The sequence below is a fragment of the Saimiri boliviensis genome, chromosome 4, assembly GCF_048565385.1.
Source record: "Saimiri boliviensis isolate mSaiBol1 chromosome 4, mSaiBol1.pri, whole genome shotgun sequence".
Classification (NCBI taxonomy): domain Eukaryota; kingdom Metazoa; phylum Chordata; class Mammalia; order Primates; family Cebidae; genus Saimiri; species Saimiri boliviensis.
Window position 1 is genome coordinate 131,359,854 of NC_133452.1, and position 19,610 is coordinate 131,379,463.

Sequence of the window (19,610 nt, forward strand, 5' to 3'; positions counted from 1 at the left end):
GAATGATTGCATCATCGAAAGCAGAAAAACCACTTTTGCATCCCTCGGCCTCTGTGACGTCAGAGCCCTGCGGAAGTGCGAGTTGGGCGGGCTTTGAGGTAACCAGATTCTTGATCTGAGCGCAGACGTCCTTCCTAACCTCACTGCAGGAGAACCTGAGGGAGGGTGGGTAAAGGGCAAGGAGAGAGGCAGGATGAGAGCCTGGCCTAGGTGCCGTCTGAGGGGCCTGCATGTGTCAAGGCCAGAGCCTGGCGATCAGGTGGCTCGCCTAGTCCTAAACCACATTCGCGCTTCTCCAGGCCTCCTCTGTAAAATGAAAACTCTTTGCCCCTGCCTCCCGTAGGACTTCATGGAGCCCAGGGGGACCAAGAGAGAAGCTGGGAAGACAGAGGTAGCTGAGCCTCGGAACAAAGTACCCTGTCCAGCACCTTCTCTGCCAACAGACCCTGCCCTCTACTCTGGCCCCTTTCCTTTCTACCGGCGCCCTTCGGAACTGGGCTGCTTCTCCCTGGATGCTCAACGCCAGTACCATGGAGATGCCCGAGCCCTGCGCTACTACAGCCCACCCCCCACCAATGGTCCAGGCCCCAACTTTGACCTCAGAGACGGATACCCGGATCGATACCAGCCCCGGGACGAGGAGGTCCAAGAAAGGCTGGACCACCTGCTGTGCTGGCTTCTGGAACACCGAGGCCGGTTGGAGGGGTGAGCAAAGCATAGCAGGCAGTATATCTGGAGACATACACCTACCCTCTAAAATTAGGAGAGCTGGGGTGAGAATGACTCCTTAGAAAAAAACTAAGGCTATTCTTGGCGGGGAGCATCTCACTAATGCTTGAGTCAGACCTTCAGACTGTAACTGTCTCTCAGGGGTCCAGGCTGGCTGGCAGGGGCCATAGTGACGTGGCGGGGGCACTTGACAAAATTGCTGACGACACCGTATGAGCGGCAGGAGGGCTGGCAGCTGGCAGCCTCCCGGTTCCAGGGAACACTATACCTGAGTGAAGTGGAGACACCGGCCGCTCGGGCTCAGAGGCTTGCTCGCCCGCCCCTCCTCCGGGAACTTATGTATATGGGATACAAATTCGAGCAGTACATGTGTGCAGGTGAGTTGCCCCTGCTTCATAGCCCCTTTCCCCTTCCCAGAGATTGAGAGCCCCCCACCCCTGCTGCTGCTTCTCTCATTATGCAGACAAACCTGGAAGCTCCCCAGACCCGTCTGGGGAGGTTAACACCAACGTGGCCTTCTGCTCTGTGCTACGCAGCCGCCTGGGAAGCCACCCTCTGCTCTTCTCAGGGGAGGTAGACTGCACAGACCCCCAGGCTCCATCCACACAGCCCCCCACCTGCTATGTGGAACTCAAGACCTCCAAGGAGATGCACAGCCCTGGCCAATGGAGGAGCTTCTACAGGTTCAGGATAGGGGTGGGCAGGGCGAAAGCCTAGACTCGAAGGCTGGGAAAGGGACTTGGGGAGGAGGGTGAAGGCAGAATGGATGGCAGACAAGGGGTGCCACTGACCCCTTGCTTTTCCTGACAGACATAAGCTCCTGAAATGGTGGGCTCAGTCATTCCTCCCAGGGGTCCCGAATGTTGTTGCTGGCTTCCGTAACCCTGAGGGTTTTGTCTCTTCTCTCAAGACCTTTCCTACCATGGAGATGTTTGAATATGTTAGGGTAAGGGAATGGTGTTGCAGCTCCCATCGTATCCGCAAACGCCAAGACCACAGGTCTGATGTCCAGGGCAGCAGCCTGCCTTCCCCTCCTCCCACCACCCCGACTGCCAGTCTTATGCCTCCTCTTCTGCCTGTTCCAGAATGACCGTGACGGCTGGAATCCCTCTGTGTGCATGAACTTCTGTGCTGCCTTCCTTAGCTTTGCCCAGAGCACGGTTGTCCAGGATGACCCCAGGTGAGGCGGTCAGCTCTTTCCCTCCCCTCTGGATCCCCGGATCCAGCCTCCAGCCCTTAACTGATGCCTCCATCTGCGCCCCAGACTCGTTCACCTCTTCTCTTGGGAGCCTGGCGGCCCAGTCACTGTGTCTGTACACCGAGATGCACCCTATGCCTTCCTGCCCATATGGTACGTGGAAGCCATGACTCAGGACCTCCCATCACCCCCCAAGACTCCCTCCCCCAAATAGTGATGCTTTAGAGGGGGGCAGTGGTATCTCTGTGCAGATAATAAAAGCATATTTCTAAGAGGTTCTCCTGCTATGTCTTCTTAGCTGAGTCATCCCTGCCCAACAACTCAAGCACACACAGTAGTTTACTGTTTTATCGTCACATTTTTACATGGGGCATTCACTGGGTGTAAAGGCTGGCTGCAAAGACAATGTCCCGCCGTAGCAGGGTAGCCGCCGTCTCCATCTTGGCACCCAGGACAGGCTCTCCTACCAGGCGGGCAGCCCCCCGTAGTGAGCGACACATCTCCGCCAGGCGCTGAATGCAGCGGACAATGAGGCCCTCAGGAGTCCCTGAGAGCCCTGCCAACTCAGAGAAGGGCTGTGGAGAAAGCAGGGTGAGGACTGGATGTGCCCACCCTGGGCAGGCTCTCCCCAACCAGCCGTCTGCAAAATCCCAAACCCCAGGTACTCACCATGCCCCGGGCCCACTCATACACAACCTCGACCAGACCAAAATTCAGCTCCCCAACAAATTCCTCCACTGTCTGGTTCAGGCCACAAGCCACCTGGACCTCACCAATCCTCTTGGCCACAGCCCGGACACGTTCTATTCCCTGCAGTGATGAAGGAGAGGTTAGGGCCTGCCTTCCTGCTCCAGGACAGGGAAGGACCAGATCAAGGAGGCAGCCATGCCCACCCTTGGGGCACTTACAGGGCTGGAGGGGGTCACCTGGGGGATTACCTGAGGGTAGAGGAAGGGAATGCCCTGGCAGGGAGAAAGGGCTAGTGTCCCCTACCTGCTTGAGGGTGTTTGGGAGCTGATCCCCAGCATCCCCAGGGCTCTGGCAGACCAGTCCAGAAAGCAAGGCAGCAATCTCCTCAGGCCGCAGGGTACTTAGTGCATTGTCAAACATGAGCTCAGTGAGAAGCAACTCATGGCTGCTCATGGCACAAGCCACCCGCCCTGCCAGTTTCACAGTGCCCGCCTCATCCACGTAACCCAGGGTTCGGAGCACCTGCAAGAAAAAGCGTGGGTGTTGGACAACCTGCTGTCCCCACCTCCCCAGCCCTCCTGCCCCAACCACTGCCCCACCCACCTCTACTCGCTGGTGGTACTCCGGAAGCAGCAGCAGTGACTGATCCGACAATAGGAAGCGCAGCCGCTCCATCTCCTTCTGTATCTGCATTCGCTCCCGCAGCTTTAGGTACTGCAGAGAGCCACCCATCAGCCTTCTCCTTGCCCCTTAGCAGGGGTGCACTGAGGACAAGGGCTGAGAGCAGGGTGGCTGGTCTACAGGGGACCAGAGAGAAAGAGCCCCCACTCCCAGCTTGGGAGTTAGCACCTGGGCCCTACCTGGGCAGGAAAACGGGGGCTATGCACACACTGAGCCCCCCGGATCAGCTCCTCCAGCTTCCGGGCCCGGAGTCCACCCTCTACAACTGACACATCTTTGAGCTGCAGGTCATTGACAGGGTCGAGGGTCGGGGGCCCGGCTGGGTGGGCCTGAGCCAGACGCAGCAGTTCCTGGACAGCAGTGGTCACGGCTGCAAGGGGAGGATCCTTCCTGAAGAGGGAGCAGATCTTAAGATCTGGAGTAAGATCTTCTCTCCCACAGAAGCCCCCCCTCAGGCTGTGGGAGCCCTCCTACTACAATCCCCACATCATGGTCTCCCTCAGGCTGGGGGAAACTCCCAAACTACTGCCCTACCCGCTCTACATGCCCCTCCCAACTGCTAAAGGGCCTCCGTAGCATCTCTGACTTGAATTTTGGCTGCTGCCTCTTGCTGAAGTCCTCCAAGATCTTCTCCCCATTCACCCGGAGCACCTTGGTGGTGATGGCAGCTATATCTCTTGGCTGAAGCTTGATCACGGTGTGGTCACAGGGTCCTGTGAAAAGGAGAGAGGAGAGCAGACCTTTCCCCGGACCCAGGCATCCTGCTTATATTGCTGGCAGAAAGTAGGCATCTGCCACTCTCACCTTCAGGCAGGAACAGCTTGAATCCCACGAGGTCATCTGGATAGGGCACGTCTGGAGTGGCCGGCCCACTGTCCTGCTGGTCCTTGGACAAGGACTTATCACACAAGACCAGGGTTGTGAATACTCTGCTGGTGGAGTTCGAGGAGACCTGGGGGTGGTCAGAGAGACCAGGAGAGGGGGCGTGAGGAGTAGACATCAAAGGTAGAGACCAGATACCCACCCTTGGGCAGGAATCAGGAATCGACCATGCAGAGCTCACCAGTAGGGAGGGGCGACCAAGTCAAGCGATCAGAGCAGACTTCTTGGCGGGTGGGAGGAAGAAGTGAGCAGGATGTGGTGGTGATGGGAAGGGAGGGGGTGGAAAGGAGGGCAAGGGGGGGAAATGAGGGCCCTGTTGTGATGCAACCTGCCCCCTGGCCAAGTGCGGAAATGGAGAGAGGGCTTGCTCCCTCCCACCCTCTGGAGTCCAAATTCCCATAACCCTCACCTGTAGGATCACTCCCAGTGCATTGTGATGCTCCTCATTCTTCACAATCACCACCCTTCCTGCTGAGAGAGACTTCAGCCCATTCACAGACTCCATGATGTGCCGCTGAAGAGCAGGGATGCATGAAAAAGACAGATGGGAGGTGGCATCACGGAGACAGACACTTGGACTAAGTTTAGCCGCAGCTAGAATGACACAATGTCTTCCTCCCTTCTCCTTTCACCTCCTCAACACACAGTTGCTCACCTGGATCATGTGCTGGGTCTCTGTCAGTTCCTCCCCCCAGCTGTAATATTCAGGCAGGTCAACCAGTTGGCCAGTCACATCAGGCTCCTCCAAAGCTCCCAGCCTCTTGGTCAGTTCGGCCAGGGCTTGTTCATGGGCCTTGGGTGGAGGCAGGGAGACGTTGTGAAAGGGGAGTCTCCAGGCCCAGCCTGCCACACCCCCGACCCTCAACACACTGGCCTCTGGATGCCTACCTCTTCCCAGCCTGGCTTTGTCCAACCTCCTGCGCCACAGACTCGTCGCCCCAGGCTCCTTACCTTGCTGTCCTTGCGGGAGGGAAACTCAGAGAAGCTCCTCTTCATCATGTCCTCCACCCTGAGGGCATCCACCCGCAGCAAGTTGAGGATCATAGTGTACGTGAGGCGGAACTGGGACTGCAGCTGGGATGGCTTCCCCTGGAGAAGTCAGTGAGGTCAGGCTGGGACCCAGTGCACCCAGCCAGTCTTCTGGACTGGGCCTGCTCCAGTCAAATCTGGTCCTCACTCTGCAACCATGGGGCCTTTGACAAACCACTTGCTCACCTCTTCTATAACATAAGGGAGCAAACTGAAATAAACAGATTGTCAAAAGCCACATCCAGCTCCATAGTCACAGGGGAAAAACTGGAAGCCATGGGCTCCAATCTCATCCTTGGATTCGCTCGCTCCTACCTTGGTTTCTCCCAGGCAAAACAAAAACGTCAGAGAAACCTGGGCGCTGTGGCTCACACCTATCATCACAGCACTTTGGGAAGCTGAGGCAGACAGATCGCTTGAGCCCAAGAGTTCAAGACTAACCTGGGTAACATAGCAAAACCTCATCTCTACAAATAATAGGAAAAAAAAAAAACAAAAAAAAACAATTAGCCAGGCATGGTGGCATGTGCCTGGAGTCCCAGCTACTTGGGAGGGTGAGGTGGGAGGATCACTTGAGCCTGGGAGACAGAGGTTGCAGTGAGCCAAGACTGTGCCACTGCACTCCAGCCTAGGTGACAGAGTAAAACTCTGTCTCAAAAAAAAAGAAGTCAGAAGAGAGAAGAAGGAGGCCGGGCGCGGTGGCTCAAGCCTGTAATCCCAGCACTTTGGGAGGCCGAGGCGGGTGGATCACAAGGTCGAGAGATCGAGACCATCCTGGTCAACATGGTGAAACCCCGTCTCTACTAAAAATACAAAAAAATTAGCTGGGCATGGTGGCACGTGCCTGTAATCCCAGCTACTCAGGAGGCTGAGGCAGGAGAATTGCCTGAGCCCAGGAGGCGGAGGTTGCGGTGAGCCGAGATCGCGCCATTGCACTCCAGCCTGGGTAACAGGAGCGAAACTCCATCTCAAAAAAAAAAAAAAAAAAAAAAGAAGAAGAGAGAAGAAGGGAAGAGAGAATCCAGCCAGGTCCTGGAGCTGGGCCCCTGCCCAGGATGCTGGCCCCACTCACCATCATCATGCGGTGCAGGTCTGCCATCTCGGGCACTCGGCCCTTGCAGAGCAGGATAACGGTGCCCGTAGGGTCCAGGCCCCTCCGCCCTGCCCGACCTGCCATCTGCACATATTCCCCAGGGAGGAGGTCCCGGAAGGTAGAGCCATCGTGCTTGCGCATGGAGTCAAACACTACTGTGCGAGCTGGCATGTTTACTCCCATGGCAAAGGTCTCTGTGGCAAACAAGACCTGGGAACAGAAAGAGGGGAACAGAAAGGATCAGCAAAGGCTCTACATACACACACACACACACACCCAGCCCTGGGCAAACCCACCTTACTCTGTAGACACAAGGCACCATCCCAGTTATGGGACCTCACTGAACTCTCGAAGCAAGTCTATAGGGTAGGTCCTATTGTTTTCCTCATTTTACTTATGAGGCTACTTGTTTCTATTTCTTTCCTTTACCCCCATATCCCACTCCCACCCCCAACCGTAATCATTCCAATGTATCTAACAAATATCTTTTTACATGAATACGTTCTTATAGAACGTGTCTTCTTTTGTGAGCCTATAGTTTATAATTCATATAAAAGATGGTTATATATCTGATTGTTTTCTTGCTTCTTTTCCTCCACCTAGGGTTTCAACATCTGTCCACATTCCCGTGGTCACACCTAACCCACTGCTTCCAACTGCGGCCGAACACTATGGGTGCAACCCCGACACTAACCTTCCCTCTCTCCCAGTGAAGGGCACCCTGGTACCACCAACACTCTGCCACCACAAACAAAAGAAGGGTGTACATGTTCTCTCACAGAACAGCATAAGAATTTCTTTACCCAGGAATGAAATATAGGGTCAGAGTACGATATCGTTATTTTGCCTAAATAGTGCCTGGGTGCACTCCAAGCTGGCTAGGAATCCTGTACAAGGACTCCTGGAATCCTAGGGTCTCCTACATCTCTGGCAACACTCTGCATTAACTCATTTCCTAAATTTTACCAGCCTAATAGCTGTAAAGTCATATTTTGTGAGTACTTTGATTTGCCTATTTCTGATTCCTAATAACTTTTCGTATGCTTGCTAGCTTCCTGGCTTTCTTTTCTGAGACCTATGTGTTCATATCTTATACATCCCCATTTTATGATGGGAAACTGAAAGTTCAGGAAGACTGAATAATTTGTCCAGGATGAAACTGTGAATGCACGGCGGAGCTGGGATTCAAACCCAGGGAGTCTGGATCCAGAGCCCAAGATCTTAACCACAGCACTGGCCTGCCTAAACCTCTGCCCTCTGCCCTCTGGGCAGCCCCGAAGGGAACAACGAGCATCCTGGGAGTCCCTTTCCCACCACCACATGCACCTTGACCAGGCCACGGCTGAAGAGCATCTCCACAATCTCCTTGAGGATGGGCAGGATGCCGCTATGATGCACACCCAGGCCACGATGCAGGAGCTCTGACATGTGCAGGACCTGTGGTGGGAGGAGGCCCATGGTCAGCGATGGGGTCCCAGAATACCCTATCCCCACCAGTCTGCCAAACGTGTGCATGCATGCACATATACACACACAGATGCACCTGGGGCAGCTGGCGGTCAGAGCCACGGAGGCGAGCAAGGCAGCGCTGCAGGAAGAGGTGGATCTCACTCTTCTCTGAACTGGTGGTGAGGTCAAGGGAGGTGAGGCCCGAGGCCTGCTCATCACAGCGGCCCCGGGAGAAGGTGAACACCACCACAGGCAACTGGGCACGTGTGCGGAGGGAGGCCAGGAGGGACAGGTACACCCCGCGGTCCTGGGGAAGGAAGGGGAAGGGGAAGGGGCAGAGGTTGAGTTCCTGAACCAATGGGAGATGAACTAGTGTTAACTGGGCAGTGCTCAAAGCTCAAGTCAAAAACCCCTGGCGGACAAGGAAAAAAAGATGGAGGAAAAACAGGTGCTGGCAGGTACAAAACCCTCCCAGTTCTCACCTGTGCAGGGCCCCCCTGATGTGTGGGCTGCTTGGCCCCAAAGGTCTGGGCATGTTTGCTCATTCTCTCCTTCTTGGCCTCCACAGCTGCATAGTACCTAGGGCACAGGGAAGGGTAGCCGTCATGCCCAGCTGGAGGCCCAGCCCTGACTCTTTCCCCCATCTCTGGGCTTACCCTTTTGTATGGAAGGCTCCTCGGGAGTCCAGCAACAAAAAGAGCTCTCCTTGGGTCTTGGGACTGTTCCCCGTGAAAAGATAGTGCTCCAGGGGCACAGGGCGGGTTACGGTGCTAATCACATAGATCTGACGACGCTTCAGTCGCCTTAAGAGAGAAGAGGGCAGCACGTCAGGGGTGGGAGTGTGGGAAGGAACTCACATCGCCACCTGCTTCCCCACCCCTCCAACTTTCCCATCTTTTCTGAGACCCAGAATGGAAGGCTGTCCCCCAACATCCCATCTGAACGTGCAAAGTAATCTGGACCCAAACGGGATCCCACAGCCACCAGGTGAGACATGTCCCCCAGAATCACCCCTAAGGCCTGACTGCTCTCCTTGCTGTGGTAGACTCAGTCCCCCCACCCCAACCAAGAGGTACCGCAGCTCCCTTCACCCAGGCAACCTGGAACACACATCTCACCCAATCCAGTCAGCAAACTCAAGGGCGTTGGGGACGGTGGCACTCAGAAGGATGATAGAAACGTGGTCAGGAAGCATGATAAGCACCTCCTCCCATACGACCCCACGCTGGGGACAGAGAGGGAAGAGAGGTCATAGGAGTGCAGCCTGCCCTTCTGCCCCTAAAGAGGCACCGGATTCCGTATGGGGGTCAAGAAAGCAGTCAGGTACCCTGAGTGTGTGGAATAGGAGCTGCTCAACTGGTCCAAAAGGAGAGGACTGCTGGGATCTGGGGAGCCCATGACTCTTACCTCGGCATCGTTGATATAGTGAACCTCATCAAAGATGACCCACTCCAGGTCCCGGATGACATCTGAGCCGCTGTACAGCATGGAGCTAGGGAGAAGAGGCCAAGGGTCGACCCGAGTGGCTCCTGTCTCCACCCCTCCTCCGACAGCACACTCTCCTGAACAGCCACATCTTCCTAGCCAAACTCCCCTGTACTGAGTGTCTCCCTCTCTCACCGAAGGATCTCTGTGGTCATGATGAGGCAGGAGGCCTCCGGATGCAGCTGCACATCCCCAGTGAGCAGCCCCACATCCCCGAACGTGTTTCGGAAATCCCGGAACTTCTGGTTGCTCAGGGCCTTGATGGGCGAAGTATAGATGGTGCTGGGGAGGGAGTGTGAGGTTAGCCAGGCCCTCCGCAGACTCATGACCCGCGCCTCCTCTCCCACATGGAGTCCTTGCGGAAGCAAGCCCCAGAAGCTCAGGTGTTCCCCTTCTTCACCCAAACTGCCCTCACATTCGCCTTCATGATATAACCGCAGACAAATTCTGTCCCCAACCCCTTCCTAAACTAACCCAGGTCATTCTTCCAACTTTTCTCCCCACCATGCCTTCTCACTTCTCTCCAGGCTCTTGTCTCAGTCTCATCCCTGAACCTCTCACTGAAAGAATGAGCTAGGGAGGTGGAGGAAAGAGATGAGATTTTCAAAGGATGCAGGGGGAAATGGGGGCTGGCTGGTGAAGGAGGAGGTTAGTGAGAGGACTCGTACCGTGTCATGTGTTTCTGGGCTAAGGCAATGGCATATTCAGCCACCACTGTTTTTCCTGCGGATGTGTGAGCTGCGACAAAGACAGAGTCATGCCGCTCCAAGTGCAAGATGGCCTGTTTCTGAAACACGTCTGGCTCAAATGCCCACTATGGAATAGAGAAATAGAAGGGAGCTGAAGAAAGGAGAGGGGCCTTCCCGCCTCCTGCTCATGGAGCACACGGAGCAGGGGAATGAAGACCAGAGCCAGCCGAGGCTGGGATTGAGGACCAAGACCGGCCTGGGATGGACGTGACCTCTGGTGGACAGAGGAGACAAGGGGTGGGCCAAAAGTCTGATCCAGCAAGAGGCAGAGGAACGTGTGAAGATGGGGCTGTAGTACCTGGAAGGCCGGCTGGGGAATGAGGCGGTAGAAATCACCAACAGGGGAGGTGGCATCCACAGGGATGGCCCACTGCTCCTGAGGCAGAGGCTTGGGGGCCTCCGGGGTGGATACAGCTGTGGACGCTTCCTGGAAGAGTCAGGGCAGAAGTGATAAAGATACAACCAGAGGGTTCTCGATACAATGACTCCTCCCAAAGATGTCCCTTTCTTCCCCTCAGACCCACCCTAGCCAGGCCACGTCCCTGTGGCAAGGCTCTCTTTCTTGCTTCCATCATGCAGAACCACCAACCTTCAACACTAGGTCCTCTAAGCTGCTTGCTCGGGCCAGGGGAGCGCGGCAGGGAGAGGCTGAAACAGCGTCCCCTCTGGGACCTCCTGGCTGTCCCACTGCCTCGTTCTCATCCTCGTCACCCTCACCCAAATCCAGAGGCTCCAACAGACAGCTAAGGCTTAGCAATCCGGGAGCTGGAGTTAGATGATCTGAGAAGCAAGGCAAAAAGGTCACCCTCGTCACGTCCGTCTCTGTTCCTTAGGAGGACATAACTTCTCCTACACCCCACTCGAAAACCAAAACTAACCTTTCGGTGCAAAGTCCATGCCTTTCTTGAAACCAGGTGGAACAGTAAGAAGATCTGGGGGATAGGGACATGGAATCAGGGTCACTGCACACTGGTGAGCAAATTGTGTACATTATATAAACCTAAAGGATACCATTTACAGGACAAATTCTACAGATGAGAATCTTTCCTATGCCACTTCCCCAACAGATGACAATAAAGGTTGTTGTGGACATTTCCCAACAGATGACAGTAAAGGTTGTTACAGAAAGGATACGTTTTTCTAACTTTCTCAAAGGCATGGGAGGGCTAACAGTAGCCCAGCGATCACCTGAGCTCTTCCTCCTCAGGTCTCAGACTCAGAGCCCCACCTTACCTTTCTCAAAGTCTATCTCCTCCTCAGCCTCCTCCCGTGTGCTTAGATCTGTTATGGTGGGTTCATCCATCCCCCCTGGGAAGAGAGAAGATAGATAGGGATTCATGGGATAAGGATAATACGAGATAGGTGGGGAACCCTTCCCTGGAGATTAAGGACACCCTCTTCTACCATCCCATCTCTACAAGAGTCACCTGGCCAGAAGGGATACTGAGTTGGATTTCCCCATAAGGACTGGGAGGCTGGCCCTGGAGGTCGGCGAAGAGACAAGGAGGTTGTGGCCGACAGATTTGTGTTCTCCAGCAAGACCTGAGGCAAGAGATCAGGGCCCCAATGAGGCTGAGCTTGTTTGTCTCTGACCACCTCCCCTTCTCCCCAGCTCTGTTTCTCATGACCCCTGACCTCCTACCTCTTTGTAACCCAGTATCTGGCCTGTGGTTGGGTGTCTTTGGGCCTGTAGGTCAGATGGGACTGGGGCTCCCAGGACAGCCAGAAGAGACCAGGGATCCGTCTTCCTCTGCCATTTTCTGGAGAGAAGAAACGTAACTTTTGGGTCTTCTTTCTTCCTCTGTCCCAGCTTCCTTCAGGGACCCATCACCCTAGTCAAAGCCCCTCCAGACTCCTCACCGGGCTGAGTGCTCCACACCATGCAGAGGCAGCCAGGCTGGGGATGACAGAAACAACTGTTCTGCTTCTTGCTGCAGATCTGGGGCACAAGGAGGGAGGCCATGGGGAAGCTGAAACGAGCAAGACCAGAGGCATTAAGTAAGGAAAGAGGGTAAAATGCAGACAAAAGAGGTGATGGGATTTGTGTTTAGATCAGAAATGACACATGTGTCAAACAGACTAGGACCATCAGGCTTGTCCAAAAACTACCTGCTACTGAATTACCTGGGGCAGATTTTGGATTTCAGAAACATGGAGGCTGGACCTAGGAATCTGCATTTTTAAAAAGCTCCCCTGCTGATCATGAAGCACACTGAAATTTGAGACTCACCGATTTTGGAAAAAGTGGTCCCAGACCTAAGGATGAAGAGTTGGAGGCTCAAAGCCTAGCATCTCAGTCACCAAGTGCCCTGGTGCTGGGAGACAGAAGGGAGCTCCACGGAGAAATGCCACATTTGAAAGAGCAGCTCTCAAAGCAAAATATCCCCAGCCCTCTCTGCTCTGTTCTCCCATGGACTGTGACCCACTGCAGGTACACTGGGCTGGAATCTGTCCAGCACCAGTTCAGGCTTGGATGGACAGGCGTACAGGAACAGATAACAAGATTAAGCTAGATCCTACTGAGAGGAGGGTGAAGGAGTTTTAGACTCAATAGGGGTCAAAACTTAGCGTCAAAAGTCACTCACCGTGCTCTCTGGAGCTCCAGGCAAGTTCAGCAGCTCCCAGCGCCCGGTGCATCCGAGCTCCACGGCCCGAAGAGGTAGGTCCAGCGGATCTGGAGGAGGTAGTACTACGAGGGAAGGTTAAAAGTCAGGGGTCAAAGGTCATTTCATGTCGGCTACTCCGTTCCATTTCACTCCCCTCCCCCTCACCTAGTCGCTCTGTCTCCATCATCCTGGAGCCACAGTAGCTGCCGGGCAACCCGGAAGTGCTGCTGGTAGTGGCTGCAAAGTAAGCCCCGCCCCAGAACGGGCGGAAGTAGAGGCAACTTCCGGCACAGCCCCGCCGAGAGTGTGAGCTATCGCCGCGGAGGGCTAGACTTGGACCGGTGGAAGGCCGGGCGGAAGTGCGCGCCTGGGGCCGCTGTGGTTACCGCGTTTTCCTCCCCTCGCTACGTCATCGCTGTGAGCCCGCTATCAGCGGCTAGCGCGGGCGCGGCCGGAGACCCTGGGGCCCTGGTTGCCGCCCCCTCAGGTAAGGCCCTCTGCGCCTCACTCTTCGCCCCTTTTTTCATAGCCCTTTCTCTCTTCTAACCCCGTTATGTTGCTCTAAGGGAGCTACGCTGGTTTCATCGCCTTCTCTGCCCTTCGAGCCCCGCGGTTGGCCTTAACCCAGCGAGGGTAGGGGGGTCGGGTGCCGTCGTCTTGCCGACAGAGTGGGTGTTCGTCCCTCCCCGGGCCACGTGGTACCTCGAGGTGCTGGTGTCTGTGATCCCTGGAGACAGGAGGGATTTCTGGATGATCCCGATGAGCGGGAACTTGGACAGCAGACTGGTTTAAGCCAGGGGTAGGGAAAGCCAAAGGCAGGAGTATGCAGGCCTGAAGGGGTGGGGTTGGGTACAGTGTGGAAGGCGGGTGTGAACCCTGAGTGGTAACAGTGGAGAGAGATGTCTTGGGCCTTGCCCCTGAACCAGGAGCCACCATGTTGGTGATACCCCCCGGACTGAGCGAGGAAGAGGAGGCTCTCCAGAAGAAATTCAACAAACTCAAGAAAAAGGTGAGGGACTGTGTGTGGACATAGCCTAACTTTCACATACTCTGCACTCTGAGAAGACCTGGGGTGAGTGTGAGCGAATGGGGAAGTTCTTCTGGCCCACACCTGGAGACATATCACCTCACAGTGTAGCTTCAAGAGGTGGCTTTCCCAAGCTTTGGTGTGGACCTTCTGTCTTTCGATGCACTCTGCCATGGGGTTGTCTTCCTTTCCCATGAGTTTTAATACCACCTAAAAGCCGATGATCCCCAAGTTCGGTGTTTCCAGTTCTATACAGTGTCATACTGAAAAACTTCACATACCCGAAGTTGAAACTATCACTTTCTATTCTTGGTCTTCCAAATAAGACTGACTACATCAATTCTGCCATGTGTTTGAACTCAAAATCTAATTTCTGATTTCTCCGCTATTTGCATAGCCAGACATTTGCCAAGTCGTCTTCTTTTTTTTTTTTTTTTTTCTTTTTTTTTAATGTTTATTCTTTGTTGTGTATTCCCCAGAGCAGGGCTTTATTGACAGCCATGTGGGCTGTTGTAATGGTCTCTCAACAAATTTCTTAGTCTTATTTTTTTAACAGACTTCTTCACTCCTGCTCAAATAATCCACTGAAAACACAAAATTCTGCTTCCTCTGTTTCTCAAAACTTATAAATGGCTTCACATTGTCTATATGACAAAGCCCCAAAACCTTAGTGTGGCAGCCCTGTCTAGTAAAGTAGATCTGTTGACTACCCCCAAAACATGCATTCCCAAAGCCGCCTTTTCTCTGCATCTTTGCCACCCTGTTTTCTTTTTTTAAAATGCCCTTCTCCTTTCCGTGTTGTGCAGAGATATGAGGGCCTAGTTTAATGACCGTTAAACATCAGAAAATCTTACTAGCTTTCCGCTATGATTATTCTGTACCTCTTATATTCATATTGCTAATTCACTCAATTTATTTTATTTCTCAGACTGTAAGCTTTTTGAGGGTAGGAACCATGCATTAGCCTCCTGGATATCCCTGTTACAAAGTCGTGGCTGGGCCTCATTAAATATTTAGGAAATAGATGGATGAAGTCTCCAAGAAAGGCCCATAGACTTATACTTACTTGCAGCTTATGTCCTAGGATTCTGGTCCATGATTGAATTCTTTGTCTTCAACTTCAAAATATAACACACTCTGCAGTGAGCTGAGATCACGCCACTGCACTCCAGCTTCGTCTCAAAAAAAAAAAGTAACACTCTGGAGAACTTCTGGATTCCATGGTTTGGTTATATTAGGAATTTCCAGCACCATACGTGATGTAGGGGACCGGAGGCAAGAGTCAGCGCACATCAATGCATCACTCTTTGAGTGCATCAAGGAAGGCGGTCCCTGGGATGATGTGCCCAGAGGCCTTGGGAAAGGAACCGGCTAGGGGTTGGCCCTCACTGACCCCTCTCTTCTTACCCTTGTTCCCAGAAAAAGGCATTGCTGGCCCTGAAGAAGCAAAGTAGCAGCAGTACAACGAGCCAAGGCGGTGTCAAACGCTGTGAGTGACAGGGGAAATGGGGTTGGACTGGAAGTGGGCAGCATGGGGCTGACCTTTGTCATGGCCTGGCCAACAAATGCCTCTTCCCCTTATCACTCCAGCACTGTCAGAGCAGCCTGTCGTGGACACAGCCACTGCAACAGAGCAGGCAAAGCAGCTGGTGAAGTCAGGAGCCATCAGTGCCATCAAGGCTGAGACAAAGAACTCAGGCTTCAAGCGTTCTCGAACCCTCGAGGGAAAGTTAAAGGTGAGCACAAGCAGAAGGCTTGTTCAGAGGGCATCCGTCCAAGTTGGAATGTAGATGGGCTTGGGGAAAAATATACATACTCAAGCATTGGCAAATTGCTGTACCATTTTGAGTTTCATCTCTCATGTAGAAAATGAAAAAAACTAGGTGATTCTTAAATTCTCCATTTTACAAATTCTGTGGTTCTAATCCACCTTGGATTGGAACTCTTGGAATGTGTTGCTGTAAGGGATGGAAAGGGCTGAAAATGTTATCAGGTTTAAGAGAGGTTCGAATAAACTGAACACGTATATATCAAGTCACTTAAAAATACCAGCAAGGCGTGGTGGCTCATGCCTATAATCCCAGCACTTTGGGAGGCTGAAGAGGGTGGATCAGTTGAGGTTAGGAGTTTGAAACCAACCTGCCCAACATGGTGAAACCCCATCTCCACTAAAAATACAAAAATTAGCAGAACGTGGTGGTGCACACCTATAGTCCCAGTTACTAAGGAGGCTGAGGCCAGAGAATTGCTTGAACCCAGGAGGCAGAGGTTGCGATGAGTTGAGATGGCACTCCAGCCCAGGGGACAGAGCAAGACTCTGTCTAAAAAGAAAAAGGAAAAAAAAAAAAACAATGCCAGGTGCAGCAGTGGCTCATTCCTGTAATTTTAGCACTTTAGGAGGCTGAGGCAGGAGGATTGCTTGAGCCCAGGAGTTTGAGACTAGCCCTGGCAACATAGTGAAACCCTATGTCTGCAAAGAAAAATATAGAAATTAGCCAAGCATGATAGAGCGCACCTCTAGTCCCAGCTACTAGGGAGGCTAAGGTGGGAGGATTGCTTGAGCCTGGGAGGTCAAGGCTGCAGCAAGCTACGATTGCACTATTGCACTTCAGCCTGGACAACAGAGCAAGACCCTGTCTCAAAAAATAAAACCACATAGTCAAATAAGAAATGTCCATAGAATTAAAAGGAAAAAAGATCAGAGGAAACCTAGAAGAAGGTGAGCGAAGAGGAACACCTCTGTTCCATGGTTGGGCAGCCTTCTGCTCCACACTGAGAGAGGTCCCTCACCTCTCCAGGACCCCGAGAAGGGACCAGTCCCCACTTTCCAGCCCTTCCAGAGGAGCATATCTGCTGATGATGACCTGCAGGAGGTAAAGGCTCCTAATTTTCTGTCTCTGAGGGATTGGGGATGGAGGAACATAAGAGACTAATGTATTTTGGACCACATGTCAGCAACTGGGAATCTTAACTATTCTTGGTCTCTTTTACAGTCGTCCAGACGTCCCCAGAGGAAATCTCTGTATGAGAGGTTAGAGAGTAGAGATAAGACTGGGCCCACTTGGCGGGGTTGATTGCCTGAGTCCTTGGGAGGTTTGGGCTGTAGGGGCTGGGCGGTTGAGGGAGTGTTGAGTCTCCACAGGGTCTGAGGGGAGAAGGTAGAAGCACCCTTTGATCTTCAGTCTGCTTCTCCCCAGCTTTGTGTCTTCTAGCGACCGGCTTCGAGAACTAGGGCCAGATGGAGAAGAGGCAGAGGGCCCAGGGGCTGGTGATGGTCCCCCTCGAAGCTTTGACTGGGGCTATGAAGAACGTGGTGGTGCCCGGTCCTCAGCCTCCCCTCCCCGAAGTCGCAGCCGGGACCGCAGCCATGAGAGGAACCGGGACAGAGACCGAGATCGGGAGCGGGATCGAGACCGGGACCGAGACAGAGACCGGGACCGGGACAGGGATCGGGATCGAGAGCGGGACCGGGACAGGGATCGAGACCGGGAGCGGGAGCGGGACCGGGACCGAGACCGAGACCGAGACCGAGAGCGAGACCGAGACCGAGAGCGAGAGGGTCCTTTCCGCAGTGAGTGAGCTTGGCTGGAGGTCAAGGTGACCTTAACTGAGGTTTCTGTGGGTCCTACTATGTGAAGTGTGGCATGGACTATGTCTTGTGACTGTGATTCCTGATCCCAAAGGGTCGGACTCATTCCCTGAACGGCGAGCCCCTAGAAAAGGGAACACTCTCTATGTGTATGGAGAAGACATGACACCCACCCTCCTCCGTGGGGCCTTCTCTCCTTTTGGAAACATCATTGACCTCTCCATGGACCCACCCAGAAAGTAAGGATGAGAAGGAAGTCCTGGGGGAATCCTGGGGTGTGAGACCTGAGGGAGGAAGCTGCCCTGCCTGCAGCCACCTATGATCACTGGGTTTGGGTCCACAAGAGCCCACTGGCTCTCCACTGACCCTGTTTTCTCTTATCCCAGCTGTGCCTTCGTCACCTATGAAAAGATGGAGTCAGCAGATCAGGCGGTTGCTGAGGTTGGAACTTCCCAAATCTGTTCTTCCCATTGCTTCTGCTGTTCTCATATTTTCTCCTCAAAATACTAGATGCCAGGAAGAAGTTGGTTCCTCTTGATAAGGAAGTCTCTCCCTATTCACGCAGAAAAACTTACATTCTCAGATTCCTAATCAGTCTACTCCTAGGATAGCAACCCCTGGAATAACTTCTTTGGTTTATCTGTAATGTTTTCTTCCCCATCCTCTGCCTCCCCTCTTCTGCTTCAGCTCAACGGGACCCAGGTGGAGTCTGTACAGCTCAAAGTCAACATAGCCCGAAAACAGCCCATGCTGGATGCCGCTACTGGCAAGTCTGTTTGGGGCTCCCTTGGTAAGAATGGGATTCTTCCTTCCCCATGCTCTCTCCCGCAGCCCACTCCTTTTGGTTCCCCCTCACATACTTGGGTTTCCGAGAGATGATAGAGGTCACTTTGTGTGGAGGCTGTGGGAATGGGAAGGAAAATTTCAGATCCTCTGTCAGAGGTAAAGAAAGGCGAGAAAAGGATTGAAAGCAGCTTCCAAAGCAGTGGCTGAACAGGAAAGAAAGTGGGAGCCGGAGCGAGATTGGTGAGAAAGACGAGTGTCTCATGGGACTTGTTCATTTTGAGATGGAATAGAGCGAGTTTCATAAGTATTTAAAATCAGCCATCTAGAACTCAGGTGTGAGGTAAGGAATGAAAACAGATTCAGTCATCCACGTCACAGGGATGCTCCCAAACAATAGGATAATCAGGGAGACCAGTTTCAGAGGGAAAAAAACGACCCAGGACTAGGCTTGAGTGCAGGGACTGTGTTAGGAAACAGGACTGTCCTCCTCATGCCCCACGTATCCCCAGCTCTCCTGACATGTTAGGCTAACGTTGAGCCTAATGTTAGCAAAGGAGACAGGAGGAGGGGTCGGAGCTGGGAGCAGCACCAGAGGGGCCAGGGCCCCTGAAGCCAAAGGACACACACTTTGAGAGGAGAGAGTAGCCAATAGTGTCAAGGTACAGAGATCACAGGGTGGGAAGTGGGTGGGAGCCATTCTCTCTAGTCTCAGAGTGGTGGGGATGGAATTGTTAGATAGGGTGAAGAGTGACATGTCTGGTGGAGGGAAGAAAGAGAAAGGGGAAGAAACAGCTAGAGGCTTGAGAGAGAAGGGTGAGGGCCAAAATACACCCTGGATGAGTTCTCCTGGGGGAGCTAGTAGCATTTCTTAGTGTGAATAACCATTCTACCTGAAAGTAGATTTTCCTGGGAAAGGAGTGAGCAGAAAGAAGGGCTCAGAGCAAGAATGGCCCTTCAAGCAAAATGAAGGAACTAGAATTGACCAGCGTGTCAACAGAGGGCTACAGAGGTTTTCTAGTTTTTAACTTTTGACGTACTATAAGTAGTGGGTAACATCGTTCACGTGTCTCAGCAGTGACATTTGGGATTTTTCTAAGAACAAAACATTCATCATCATATCCGCTTAGACTCTTCTTGGCCATGGGTTGGCACAAAGGAGCTAAGGGACACAGGCCATCCTGGCCACCAGAGGGCAGTGTGGAAACTGGGCTTCCAGAGACCCGGGCCAGGAGTGAGGTAGTCCGGAGTCGGCCTCAGGGTCTGATCTGTGATCTCCTTCAGACCTTAACTATTCCTCTCCTCCCTCCCTAGCTGTCCAGAACAGCCCTAAGGGTTGCCACCGGGACAAGAGGACCCAGATTGTCTACAGTGATGACGTCTACAAGGAAAACCTTGTGGATGGCTTCTAGGGAACAGAGCTGGATTCCTTGTGCCTCAATATGCCCCAATGCTGATCTCAGTAAAACACTGAGGTGGAAGCTTACACATCTCCCTCAGCCTCTGGTTTTTCAGCACTTGGGATTGGGGTTAAGCCTTTAAAAACGGCTGTCAGGTTTGATCTCCGTAATAACATGGCCAGTGCCGGTTCCCCACTCCCTCGCCCCAAAAGGATCTGGA

The 19,610-nt window shown here is 53.3% G+C and overlaps 3 protein-coding genes across 4 annotated transcripts; 2 read left to right on the forward strand and 1 right to left on the reverse strand.

Annotated features, from left to right (window-relative positions):
* The first annotated feature begins 2 nt into the window (after window positions 1-2).
* On the forward strand, window positions 3-2,204 carry DXO (decapping exoribonuclease). Of its 2 annotated transcripts, none has more exons than XM_039466397.2 (7): window positions 3-98; window positions 344-705; window positions 871-1,106; window positions 1,193-1,412; window positions 1,540-1,675; window positions 1,815-1,909; window positions 1,994-2,204. In XM_039466397.2, exons 1-7 carry the CDS (start codon window positions 3-5, stop codon window positions 2,139-2,141), a joined length of 1,293 nt encoding a protein of 430 aa, XP_039322331.1. In that variant the 3' UTR covers window positions 2,142-2,204. The 2 variants fall into 2 exon arrangements, with proteins under 2 accessions (XP_039322331.1, XP_010330545.1); XM_010332243.3 differs by lacking the exon at window positions 3-98 and adding an exon at window positions 103-165.
* A 57-nt stretch (window positions 2,205-2,261) lies between these two features.
* SKIC2 (SKI2 subunit of superkiller complex) lies at window positions 2,262-12,838 on the reverse strand. Its single transcript, XM_003944321.4, has 28 exons — window positions 12,757-12,838; window positions 12,571-12,674; window positions 11,846-11,955; window positions 11,628-11,745; window positions 11,413-11,527; window positions 11,219-11,293; window positions 10,864-10,917; window positions 10,575-10,765; window positions 10,284-10,412; window positions 9,905-10,050; window positions 9,372-9,518; window positions 9,159-9,243; window positions 8,870-8,976; window positions 8,408-8,554; window positions 8,234-8,330; window positions 7,846-8,058; window positions 7,629-7,739; window positions 6,282-6,512; window positions 5,132-5,269; window positions 4,836-4,973; window positions 4,590-4,694; window positions 4,103-4,250; window positions 3,885-4,011; window positions 3,478-3,688; window positions 3,221-3,331; window positions 2,921-3,139; window positions 2,597-2,737; window positions 2,262-2,502 (listed from the first exon to the last, which is right to left on the reverse strand). The coding sequence occupies exons 1-28, from the start codon at window positions 12,776-12,778 to the stop codon at window positions 2,302-2,304; spliced, it is 3,741 nt and encodes a 1,246-aa protein (XP_003944370.1). The 5' UTR covers window positions 12,779-12,838; the 3' UTR covers window positions 2,262-2,301.
* A 74-nt stretch (window positions 12,839-12,912) lies between these two features.
* NELFE (negative elongation factor complex member E) lies at window positions 12,913-19,476 on the forward strand. Its single transcript, XM_010332246.3, has 11 exons — window positions 12,913-13,078; window positions 13,518-13,600; window positions 15,038-15,107; window positions 15,209-15,354; window positions 16,417-16,491; window positions 16,612-16,649; window positions 16,816-17,189; window positions 17,302-17,446; window positions 17,594-17,648; window positions 17,895-17,997; window positions 19,305-19,476. Exons 2-11 carry the CDS (start codon window positions 13,526-13,528, stop codon window positions 19,400-19,402), a joined length of 1,179 nt encoding a protein of 392 aa, XP_010330548.3. The 5' UTR covers window positions 12,913-13,078; window positions 13,518-13,525; the 3' UTR covers window positions 19,403-19,476.
* The last annotated feature ends 134 nt before the right edge of the window (window positions 19,477-19,610 follow it).

What these genes read in the sequence shown, in the direction of transcription:
- DXO (XM_039466397.2), top strand. Translation starts at nt 3, where the DNA reads ATGATTGCATCATCGAAAGCAGAAAAACCACTTTTGCATCCCTCGGCC. An exon ending in CGAGCAGTACATGTGTGCAG is followed by an intron (nt 1,107 to 1,192) that starts GTGAGTTGCCCC and finishes CTCATTATGCAG; the next exon opens with ACAAACCTGGAAGCTCCCCA. An exon ending in GTTGTCCAGGATGACCCCAG is followed by an intron (nt 1,910 to 1,993) that starts GTGAGGCGGTCA and finishes TCTGCGCCCCAG; the next exon opens with ACTCGTTCACCTCTTCTCTT.
- SKIC2 (XM_003944321.4), bottom strand. Translation starts at nt 12,778, where the DNA reads ATGATGGAGACAGAGCGACTAG. An exon ending in TTCCCCAGCCGGCCTTCCAG is followed by an intron (nt 10,051 to 10,283) that starts GTACTACAGCCC and finishes TCTATTCCATAG; the next exon opens with TGGGCATTTGAGCCAGACGT. An exon ending in CAAGCTGTTCCTGCCTGAAG is followed by an intron (nt 4,012 to 4,102) that starts GTGAGAGTGGCA and finishes TCCTTTTCACAG; the next exon opens with GACCCTGTGACCACACCGTG.
- NELFE (XM_010332246.3), top strand. Translation starts at nt 13,526, where the DNA reads ATGTTGGTGATACCCCCCGGACTGAGCGAGGAAGAGGAGGCTCTCCAG. An exon ending in TCAACAAACTCAAGAAAAAG is followed by an intron (nt 13,601 to 15,037) that starts GTGAGGGACTGT and finishes CCTTGTTCCCAG; the next exon opens with AAAAAGGCATTGCTGGCCCT. An exon ending in AGGAAATCTCTGTATGAGAG is followed by an intron (nt 16,650 to 16,815) that starts GTTAGAGAGTAG and finishes GCTTCTCCCCAG; the next exon opens with CTTTGTGTCTTCTAGCGACC.